Source organism: Poromitra crassiceps (genome assembly GCF_964638095.1).
Source record: "Poromitra crassiceps genome assembly, chromosome: 7".
Lineage (NCBI taxonomy): Eukaryota > Metazoa > Chordata > Actinopteri > Beryciformes > Melamphaidae > Poromitra > Poromitra crassiceps.
Window position 1 is genome coordinate 50,502,063 of NC_139628.1, and position 12,284 is coordinate 50,514,346.

General features: G+C 41.2%; 1 protein-coding gene across 1 annotated transcript; it reads left to right on the forward strand.

Moving 5' to 3' along the window:
* The first annotated feature begins 308 nt into the window (after positions 1 to 308).
* Positions 309 to 10,932, forward strand: LOC310779892 (transmembrane protein 272). Its single transcript, XM_083640401.1, has 5 exons — positions 309 to 398; positions 1,146 to 1,242; positions 2,355 to 2,405; positions 2,718 to 2,924; positions 8,497 to 10,932. Exons 2-5 carry the CDS (start codon positions 1,179 to 1,181, stop codon positions 8,703 to 8,705), a joined length of 531 nt encoding a protein of 176 aa, XP_083496527.1. The 5' UTR covers positions 309 to 398; positions 1,146 to 1,178; the 3' UTR covers positions 8,706 to 10,932.
* The last annotated feature ends 1,352 nt before the right edge of the window (positions 10,933 to 12,284 follow it).

Here is a 12,284-nt window from a genome sequence, read left to right on the forward strand (position 1 = left end):
TTAATGATAAATAGGTTATATAAAGTAGGCTATGCATTAGCCTACCTCCCTGTGGATATCTTCACTGAATGTCTTCATGTAGGCCTAATGATAAATAGGTTATATAAAGTAGGCTATGCATTAGCCTACCTCCCTGTGGATATCTTCACTGAATGTCTTCATGTAGGCCTATGTGTCTTATTTTTAAGAACAGGTCAAAGGGAGTAGAATTGTACAAGTACAAGGGAACCTCCTCCTGTGCTCCGTGCGTGCGCGCTCCCGAGAGGAGGCGTGGTGGCGGGGGCGCGGCTCTCAAATCACAAGTTTAGTGGCGAGGCGAGACGGTCACGGCGAGACAAAATACAGCTGTGAGAAGAACTGTCTGAACAGCATCTTTGTAACACGTCAGACACAGGGAGGTAAGTGGCAATAAAACTAGTATGGCGTGGAGACTAGTGTTCATGGAGAGACAAGCGCTTATTCACATGTTATATTTGGAAGGAAAATCCCTGTCTTTGTCGAAAACTATAACTTTCTCTCCTACTACAACTGTCTGGGCCTGTTAACAGCAGCAGGGCGTGGAAGTTGATGCAGATGCTGAATTCAAAGGGCCATTCTCTTTCTAACGTTATCTCGTCTTCTCGTTTGGGAATATTTGATTATCGTGAAGCTGCTGGGCAGTGAGCCACACAGCCTTGTGAGCTGTGGCCTACACTGTAAGCGACGGTATTTGTAGGCTAAACTTTGCCTGCTATATGTTGTGAAGTGAAACTGTTGCTTCATGCTGTGTGGGTGTAGTAGGTTATGATGGTCACATCACCTGACATGTCGCATTTAATTTGAGAGGGAAGTAATTCAACTGGGAAAACACAATCCTCATTGTCTAGGCTACTTTATATATTCATAGAGGGGGGGTTATACACTGAGGTTGTTACTTCGGACTATTCTTCTATTATTGTTCCTGTCAGTTTGCCAAACTGGCTTTGCACGGGAATGCAGTCAAACATCTCAGTTGATACAAAACAGAGTAGAGATTATATAACCAGTGGGGTGAGGATACTTTTTTTTGTCTCTGCAATGTGCAGAGGGTGGGAGCAGCTTTGTCCAGTGTACCAAGAGTGACTTGAAATGCAAACAGACTCTCTCCTCTCTATCCCCACTCATAGGTATTAAGTCAACATTACCGACGAATCGTGACGATGTCGGAAACACAGCTACTGCGTCAGCTACGCAGCCCTCCTCAACCCCCAGCACCGGTCCTAGGTGAGAGTCTGACATCTAGCCATGGGCAAAAAGTTGTGCGCAAATGTTGTTTCTTGCATACAAACAACAGTGTTGGGGGTAACCCATTATAAAAGTAACATAATACATGTAATATATTACTTTTAGCAGTCACACAGAAATATCACTTATGGGATTTCAGTAATATTACACCAGTTACTGGGTCAAGTATTAACACACAAGTTACAAATTGAGTTACTTTTTCTTTCTTTTTTAAATCAAAGCACATATAATTTCCTAAACAAATTGTGTATTTTTTATGCAAATAACCACTATAGATGACAATAACAAAGGAAAAGGATAACATTTAGAATTTTGGGAGGTTTATACTACTGACTTCAAGACAGTTAAAATTATTTTTCGGGATGGTTCAGGGGCGGCGATGTCATTCTGCTACTGCTGTTATTTTGGTGAAAGTAATGCAAAAGCAGTGTAATAACGAGTTAGGGCCTGTGTCCACCTAGCGTCTTTTTCCGAAATTAAACGCTGGGAGTGCGCTGGGGAACGCTGATCTCGGCGCACAATATAACAAGGAAGCAGTCTGAAACTAACGTTAGCTCAGTGCGGTAGTAGCTTGATAGCTGACAGCTAACATTAGCAAACAACACACATACAGTGATTTAGCTCAACACTCAGCAGAAATATTAAGTGTCTAGCCAATCTGCTCCCACAATTGAGCCTTTCTGTCTCTGTTGCGATAGTTTTTTCATATGATTAGTTGCCAGAAAAGGAGCACCCAACACCAGCGTCTTTCTGAAAAGTTAAAATAATTTCAGCTGGAAGCGCTGGGAGCGCTGGGAGTCGGGCGCACAAAAACACCAGAGCGCTCTGAAAATATACACTGGACGCAGCGCACTTTCTCTAGACGTCCGTGTGCGCTCGCATACGCTCTCCCCCCATTGGAAACAATTGAAAATAGACGCCGGAGCTGATGAAAAGACGCTAGGTGGACACAGGCCCTTACTCTACACAGAAAGTAATATTGTAAAGTAACATATTATTTTTCAAATGAAAGTAACTAGTAGTATATTACATTTTGAAAGTAACTTACCCAACACTGACAAACAAAGTAACGATATTGTGTTTTCCCTTAGCATCTTCCAAGGTGATGCTCTGTATCATGCCCATTGCTCAGATTGCAGTTGGTGAGTTATAACTTATAACTTAACTTATTTTACTATTAAATCATGAAGGATATTACAATTATTTCCTTGTCACTTTAATGAATTTGCTGTGGCAGGGAAGCGAGTGAGTGACCTTTATAGATAATGTTAGTGGTTTTTGAAATGATGAACGAGTCGTTCTGTATTCCAAAGATATTTTCTGGATGAAGTATTTATTTCCTGCATTTTATGAGCATGCTGAGTGACTAAGAAAACATTTCGTTAAAGTGGAATATCCCCTAAATGATGAGCCGCTGTCTTCCATGGTCCTGGTCTTCACCTCTGTCTCAACAGGTGCTGTGTACCTACACGACTGCCCCAAGCAGCCCTATATCCCCATCTACCTGCTGGTGTCAGGAGTGTTCGGCCTGCTACTGGCCGTTTTCTCCTGCCTGCCCTGCGCCCAGGAGCCCAAAGACGGCACCACCAACCCCATCAGCCGCTGGAGCACCGCCTGGAACTCACTGATCTCCATCTTCCTCTTCTGCTGGTTCATCGCTGGTGAGTTTACTACAAGGCTGATCAGTGTAACAAGCATTTAGACAGGTAAAGGCCAAATCGCATCTAAAATGTAACCATAAAGATAACTGTAAATGCTGAAACAACTTGTCAAAGTCAATTGTCAGAAAATAACTTTCTTATAATTGTGATCATGCATTAGCCATTTGAATGAAGATAATCATTGGTTGCAGCCCTTCTGAACGGATACATTGTTGCACAAGAGTTCACACTGCGGCGATATCTGTGATCAGTTCCTCAGGAAATGAAGCCTCACAGCAGTGAGCGACTGAATTCTCCGCCCCTTCTTCCAAATATAATTTGATTGGTTGATAATGTTTTCATCATTGTCCCTGCCATAAAATCGCTTTGACATCGAGTCAATAATGTAGTTGATAGTTTTGGATGTTTTGATCATTATTATTGTAGTGGGAATTAAAAATATTTTGTTTTACTTGCAATTTAAATCTCTTAATTATCTTTCTCTTGACTAAAGTCGTAGCACATGGATATTACATTCCTCTGTGATATATCCGTTTACTTATCTGAACCGGCATTTACTATTTGCATTTATCATTTGAATTATTTGCACTAGTGCAGTGCCCGTTCGGCCCGTGCCTGTCCAGAACGAGCCGATTGCAGCGTGCAAGAACCGCTCATCCAAACAACACACATACACATACACACACACACACACACACACACACACATACAAAATCACTCACATACATTCACAGAGATTCCTGGAATTTAACCATAAAAGCAGTTTACGGCCTTCCATTGGTTCATTTTGCACCTATTGGCTCATGTGTGCGCTGTCCTGTGTGCTCGTTTTTCACTCTCCGGCAGTTTAACAGTAGCCTGGTAAACCAGCTGGTCACGTGAACTCACATTTCATTTCGTTCCCCAATTATTATCTGTTCAATGTTGTTTAGTGAGACCAGACGACATGTGGGAGTTTTTTCCCCCCACACTTGCACCAGTTGGAGACTGAATGCACTGCAGTAACATTTATGAGCCACTAGATGTCCTCCTTAAGCCTGTACAGCCACCACTCTGAGTCCCATCCTGCTTAAGATTCAAGATTTTTATTGTCACTCCGTAGTACAAGTATCACGTGTGAAATTCTTGTGCTGTAGGCTCCGTTACAACATAGTGCAAAAAATAAAAGATATATAAATAAAAAACAAGAGGCAACAAGCAATAAAGCAGTAAGACACGCCACAGAGTAGACAGTGGCATATTCACTGCCCATAGTGCAAATGGCATGAACATACTTTAAACATAATTAAACATAATAACATTCTGTTAGGTGATAGAAAAGGTTTTTGCTGGTTCTCCTGGCACAGTCAGAAGGTATTTTCAGAGGTGTTATTCTGTGGGGGGCCTAAGGCCCACCCAACCTTTTCAGCGTGGTCAAATTTGAATCCAGATAGATAAGAACCAGTTATTGACAACAATCTGATATATTAAGATGTTATTTTATATATATAATTGATTTGCATACAGAATACAGAGCAGAACAAGTAATAGATTACGATATCAGAGGTCTCTGGTTAGATGGTCCGTTGAGGCGTCGGCTTGGTGAAGTCTGCGGGAGAGTGTCACCTGCTGTCAGCATCAATAGAAGGTCTACCCCGATCTTCTTCCTCAAGTCCCCTTTTATCCTGCTCCTGAGCTGTCTCCTCTGATTGGTCACTTCCTCTTTTCCGCCAGTTTGGGGACTTCTCCTTTTCTCTGAAGATTTCACTTTCAGCTGAGACAGCTTTATCAAATAGGAACAGGCAGCCGACTGGTACTTTCAAAATGTGACACTCTCTCAAAGACATGAAATGCACTGACACAGCAGATTATAGACATACAGTATACATCATTATTACACACACACACACTATTCATAGCTTTCAAGGGGCGTTGCGTAAAAAAAAAACGCAGAGTCGACTAGTTTCTCACGCTGTGTTTGTTCAGCCAAAATGCCGGATACCTGTTGTGCTATCGGTTGCACTAACCGACGAGGAGACACGCGTGGCTTGTGCTTTTGCAGAATGCCGTCGGAGAAAGAAAACTCAGAAAGGAGGAGGTTGTGGATTTGTGCGATTAGACGTGGTTCAGTCGCTGGGGAGGTCAAATGGCTTTTTTTCTACCATCAAAGTACACACGTTTTTGCGGCCAACATTTCATCAAAGGTAAGCTCAAGTAATGTTAACGGGGTATTTTAATCATTATTGTAACGTTACTTGAGCTTACCTTTGATGAAATGTTGGCCGCAAAGACGTGTGTACAAACGGCTGAACAAACACAGCGTGAGAAACTAGTCGACTCGGCAGCGGAATGAACAAGTTTTTTTTGACCGTCAGGTGGGCGTTCCCGGCAGCACGTAACGCCCCTTGAAAGCTATGAATACAGCATTATTGGGCTCAATGCACAATTTGCGACTGGTCATTTCATGCACAGGTAGGGCTGGGCGGGAGGAAACAGGCTTTGGCTATAGTTTCTGAAAAAAACCCCACATGACTTAATGGTCATCCAATTCCGGCCCTCCTGATTAAAACATGTGACCTTACAGTTTTACAAGCTAGCCAGCAAATTTAGCCTTTTATTAATCATCACTCAAAATACTGCTTTAATCATTTAAGATGATTCACTATACTAAACGTTTGTACGGCGCTGTTTGTTGCTGTTTGGAGGGAAAAACACAATACATCGCTTCATTTATCAGCATTGCTGGAAATTTATATTCATAGCACTTTATCATCTAGATAGCAATGGAATGCATGAGGTCATGACCTTACAAGACAAACAGACTCAGTCCATGACCCTGCAGTCACCATCAGAGCGGATAACTGTACTTGTCAGCATCAAGACTGCATTCAGAATGGTGTTCCTCCTTCTATCTGGAGGTGTCAAACAACAACTCTCAAAATACTCATGTCAGCATGCATTTTCAGTTGACTGAGGCCTTTTTAAATGAGGCCTTCCAACGTGAAAAGGACAAAAGATGTTAGCATGAGACAGTCATAAACGGACACAAATGTTACCATGAAGCAGGCATGTTTCCTTTTGAAGCTAACAGCAATAAATGGATAATGAATAATAATAATATGTAAATAATAATAATGAATAATGAAAATGAAAACCAATGAAATGAAACCAATAATAGCTGTTGGACAGCAGTGTTTGACAAGTTAACTGGAGCTCAGCCAAACTTTATTTCACATTAGTTATCACCGTGAATCAGATTCTTATTCACAATGAAAACCAACGCGACACTTATTAGGAGATGGCCGCGGGGCCACCCTGCACCCTGCACCCTGCACCCTGCACCCTGCACCCTGCACCCTCCACCCTGCACCCTGCACCCTGCACCCTGCACCCTGCCTGCCCTTGGTCCCCGGGCCGCAAGTTGACTACTTCCCCAAATATTTCCACCACAGTCAGGCATTTCTTAACTCTGCCTGTTAACTGGGGGTGTGCGAAATCCACCCTGTCACTGACTGTGGAGGTGACAATTTAATAATGAGGAATGAAACCATTATAGCTATTGAAACCAATAAAATATAATAATAAGAAATACTAATATAAATTATAATAATAAGAAATGATAATATGTGAGTTTGAGGAGTTTTGAGGAGGCTGTAGTTGCATCAACAGGGTGGTATAGGTTATCATAGGTGCAAATAGCGTATACCTAATTAAACATACTATTGAACATTAGTCATACATAATGGTAGCATCTACAGTGCGGTACAGTACGGCTACTACACTATTTGTATATGTTAAGGAGTCTCGTGGCCTGTGAGAAGAAACTGTCCCTCAAGCGATTTGTGCGTGCTCTTGGGACCCTGTATCTCCTCCCTGAGGGTAGCAGGGAGAACAGACTGTTGTGGGGGTGGTTTGTGTCTTTGATGATCTTCAGGGACCTCCTGAGGCACCGCTGGTTGTACAGATCTTGCAGTTCTGGCAGCTCACATCCTGTTACGTGCCGGGCCGCGCGCCTCACCCTTCTTAGCGCCCTGCGGTCCATGGTGGTGCGGTCCATGGTGGTGCAGTTCCCACACATTAATGTGTCACATGGCTTGTCTTGATGGTTCTGTAATAGAGCAGCCAGATGAAAGCTCAGACACTGCGTCAAGGTGTTGTGCTGCTGCACAGTAGGAAGTAGCAGGTCTGTTTTTATGAGTGAGAACTATATCACAGTGAGGTCAAACAGCCATTTACAAGAAATCCCACAGCGAAATGAACAAAATGAACCCGACGGAATGCAAGTAGCGTGAGGGTCAGAGACGTTTCAGAGTCTGAAAACAAATCTTGTCAGACAGGGTTGAGAGGCGGACCATAATAGCATGTCAATGATTTGATTTGACAATTCTGGGGACTGGCTTTGACATTGGCCAATCCTGTCGTGTCCCCAAATCGAGTGGGATTCAGCGTGTTGTGGTGCTACGCGAGTCGGATCTGCAGAGTACCAGGCAGCCAGCTGCTTCTGTGTGGAGCGGAGCAGACAATCCGATGCATGAGTGCTGCCTGCCCGCCTGGAATCTCCGAGGGCGTTATCCTGGAATGCGATTTTTACGAGCCAGTTACATTTCTTTGCATTCTTAGACATTACCGTTTATTTTGTATGTTACATACAATTGGCCAAGTTAGTAGTAAGTTTATGGGCTAGAAAATCTGCCAGATTACAGACACTAGGCGCCATTTTCTCCTTCATTTGGAGGAGAAAATTCTCCTGAAATGAAGATTTGATTGACAGCTGCCATGTTGTGATACGATTGGTTGAAATGGGGTAGAAATTTGATAGTGCAATGTGATGTCAGCAAACTGTAGATTACTGTTATGAATGAAATCTTGAAAAATGAACTTTTTCTCTCTTTTTTTATACTTTATTGCAGGTATAGCATTGACATTCAACATGTGTTCATTGTTCCGTTCATCCTGCGACATTTATAATTTATATATATTTTATGTACATCACCAAAAATGTGAAGAAAGTAAGAGAAAATATAAAATAAAAAATAAAAAGGGGGGAAAAGAAAAGAAAAGAAATAAACATTAATTACCAGCACGCACACACACACACACACACGCACGCACGCACACACACACACACACACGGTACAAAGTAAATATAGGGGGGGGGGGGGGGGGGGGCCAGGGGCCACTTACTCCAGTTTCTTTCAAATTCCTCTTCTCTATTCCTCAATTTGTATGTGATTGTTAGTTTCCATTTATTAATAGTTGGTGGTTTAGTTTCCAGCCAGTTCCGTGTAATTTGTTTTAGTGCTGCTATACGAATTATTGTATATAGGTACTTATCTCCTTCGATCTCTATCTCTAGTGGTATGATACCTAATACTATGTTGAGTGGTTGTAGCGGCTTCTTTAAAGAAAAATGAACTTTTGATGTGGAAAAAGTGTGGAAAAACTAAAGAAATTAGATTTTTGTGATTTTTTTTCTTTGGCATACATGATTAAATAGGTGCACTGAATACCCAGGTATATGAACTAAAAGAAAAGAAAAGTCACTTTTGGGTTCAGCTCAACTTTAACAGTATATTCCTTTCTTTTTCTCCAGGTAATGTGTGGATCTACTCTATCTACCAGCCCAACTACGACAAGGCCACGTCGCCGGCCGACGAATACTGTCACAAGACGCTCTACCTGTTTGCCTTCTGGACCACCACGTTGTGCTACATCCTCCTGGGTCTGTTCCTTCTGGTCGGCTGCTGCGTCCTCGTCTGCTTCTGCATATGCGGCAGGGCCGACCCCGACGACGACGTCTAAAAGGGGCGGAAATATACTCGCTTTTAACTATACGTGTTCGCATGATGGCTGCCTCGCGTATATATCCTGCGTCTGTTTGGAGTGTACGCGTATAGCGGTCATTTGGATAGGACGCACATTTGCAGCCAATCTGAACCGATCTGAGCTGTGCCAGTGAAGCACTTTGGAAAAAGTCTTAACTTTCTAACATTCCTCTCTTTTACCCAGCTATTATGGCATTGGTGGCACATTCATATTTCAGTACATGGTGTTAAGAGAGTGCTCACTTCATGTTAATGTTTCATTATTTGCATCTTCTATCCACATGCTGCCTACTCTTCAACAGCCTCTATGGCTGCATTGCATAATAACTTTAAATCATGTGTGTGTGCCTTCATTATTAACAAGCCTGTGAACCAGGGGCGGAGCGACCCTATCAGCCCACGGGGGGCGAAGCTCTTAGGGGGCCCCCCCATCCCCCAATCCCCCCCCCCCCCCCCCCCCCAATTAAAGCCGGCGGCGAAGAAAAATTTGCCTTTTTTGCATGTTTGAATCTGTTTTAGCCATATTTAGTGGAATATCTAATTTTAAACACACCAATGTTATTGTCTATTGATTGAATTGCTCTCACACTCAGGCCTGGCCTGGCCTGGCATGCAATTTTTTTTTTTTTTTTTTTTTTGGATGGGAGTGGGCCCGGGGCTGCCTACGCTCCGCTACTGCTGTGAACTCTTATTTCTACCTCTGTAAAAGCGGCACTGTAATTTATTTATTTGCTCAGGTTGCCTTGCCAAAATATGAATTTTGTATTCTGTATTGCTGTTTACATGGTGATAACATTCTGTATGATGCAATGACAATGACGCATACAAACGTCAAATGGATGGATCGCTGTCCCATTCCCCCCCCTGTCAAACACACACTTCAATCTTTACCCCAGAAGAGTTTGCTGCACAAAACCTGCTTTTTTGACACTTCAGTTCAAGAATAAAAACTCCTATAGCATAGACCTTTGGATACTCAACTCCTATTCATTGTAATGGGAGTTTCAGAATCAGAATCAGAATCAGAAAGACTTTAATGATCCCCGGGGGGAAATTGGGACAAGTTACAGTGGCTCGCTCACAGAACACACATAGCATAAAATAAACAGTAGTAAATGCAATATTAAGCAAAATAATCTTAAGCGTTATTTCTTTGCTTGCCAAATATATCAGGATCACAGTAATGTTACTAACATAATACATATTTATATTTTTGTTACATAACTCTGTACATCAACAGTACCAACAAGAAAGAGTATTCACCAGGGCCGGATTGGACTTACTAAAAAAACGGCCCTGGACTTTGATACCCAGTCCAGCCCACCTCAACCAGCCCGTGGCGCGGATACTCCGCAACCCCCGCTCCATCGACGCACAAACACAAAAGCAAGCCACAATTCGGAGGGGGCAACATTCGGTGACGACCAAAGGTCTCTGCCAAAAAATTTGGACGGCAACCTTAGCTCGCAGCCGAAATCTTTTGGCTGTTTTTCTAAAATGTTGGTAGTTTAAAGGCAGATTTAGAGGAATATCTCATTTTAAATTAACATTAGACGGTTGTGATGTCATTATTCAGTTTAAACCATCAATATTTGCTCCTTTTCTCATTAGGGTAAATACTATATATTTATTTAGAGATTTTTGTCAAATATATGTGCTTTTATGGTTATTAGCTTAATCACTCAGTTCTACTAGCTTCTACGCTATTTCCACAGGAGTAATCCTGTGGCGATGGTGTATTCCCAAAGTGGGCCGCTGGGGTTCACTGTCTCAACATTTTTTTATTTATTTTTTTGCCTGGTCAAGCGACTCACCTGTCCAATATCTTGTCTCTGTAATTGGACACATAGATTCTGCGATTGTAGCCACAAACATTTTCATATGACCTGAAGGATAATTGTGGTGTGTTAATGATTATCGCACTTAATGATAATCATGGTGTGATAATGATATATCACTTAAGGATAATCATGGTGTGATAATGATATAGCACTTAAGGATAATCATGGTGTGATAATGATATATCACTTAAGGATAATCATGGTGTGATAATGATATAGCACTTAATGATAATCATGGTGTGATAATGATATATCACTTAAGGATAATCATGGTGTGATAATGATATAGCACTTAAGGATAATCATGGTGTGATAATGATATAGCACTTAAGGATAATCATGGTGTGATAATGATATAGCACTTCAGAATAATTGTGGTGTGATAATGATATAGCACAAGGATAATCATGGTGTGATAATGATATAGCACTTAAGGATAATCATGGTGTGATAATGATATAGCACTTAAGGATAATTGTGGTGTGATAATGATATAGCACTTAAGGATAATTGTGCTGTGATAATGATATAGCACAAGGATAATCATGGTGTGATAATGATATAGCACTTAAGGATAATCATGGTGTGATAATGATATAGCACTTAAGGATAATCATGGTGTGATAATGATATAGCACTTAAGGATAATTGTGGCGTGATAATGATATAGCACAAGGATAATCATGGTGTGATAATGATATAGCACTTAAGGATAATCATCGTGTGATAATGATATAGCACAAGGATAATCATGGTGTGATAACGATATAGCACTTAATGATAATCATGGTGTGATAATGATGATAGCACTTAATGATAATCATGGTGTGATAATGATCTAGCACTTAAGGATAATCGTGGTGTGATAATGATATAGCACTTAAGGATAATTGTGGTGTGTTAATGATATCACTTAAGGATAATTGTGGTGTGTTAATGATTATCGCACTTAATGATAATCATGGTGTGATAATGATGATAGCACTTAAGGATAATCATGGTGTGATAATGATATAGCACTTAAGGATAATCGTGGTGAGATAATGATATAGCACTTAAGGATAATTGTGGTGTGTTAATGATATCACTTAAGGATAATTGTGGTGTGTTAATGATTATCGCACTTAATGATAATCATGGTGTGATAATGATGATAGCACTTAAGGATAATCGTGGTGAGATAATGGTATAGCACTTAAGGATAATCGTGGTGTGTTAATGATAGCATTTAAGGATAATTGTGGTGTGTTAATGATATCACTTAATGATAATCATGGTGTGATAATGATGATAGCACTTAAGGATAATCATGGTGTGATAATGATATAGCACTTAAGGATAATCGTGGTGAGATAATGGTATAGCACTTAAGGATAATCGTGGTGTGTTAATGATAGCATTTAAGGATAATTGTGGTGTGTTAATGATGATAGCATTTAAGGATAATTGTGGTGTGTTAATGATGATAGTGTGGTGGAATTTTGCTAGACGCACAGGCATGGAACAATGAAATCGTTTCTCTCAAGGAAGTTGTGAACAGGTCTTATCTCGGGAAGCAGAGGGCCGCCTCAGAGCAACAGGGTGGTCCCTGTGACTTCCTGAATGAGACTTGCGTGCCATGGAGGCCTATATAAGAGTTGTGAACTTACAATAAACTAGACCAACTATCTATTCCAGGACTGTGTGTTCTTAGAGGGTTTCTGAGGGTATCTGAG

Excerpts from the sequence above, each read along its gene's own strand:
- LOC310779892 (XM_083640401.1), top strand. The coding sequence starts at position 1,179 with ATGTCGGAAACACAGCTACTGCGTCAGCTACGCAGCCCTCCTCAACCC. Across the intron at positions 1,243-2,354 it reads ACCCCCAGCACCGGTCCTAG|CATCTTCCAAGGTGATGCTC; the intron begins GTGAGAGTCTGA and ends GTTTTCCCTTAG. Across the intron at positions 2,925-8,496 it reads CTTCTGCTGGTTCATCGCTG|GTAATGTGTGGATCTACTCT; the intron begins GTGAGTTTACTA and ends CTTTTTCTCCAG.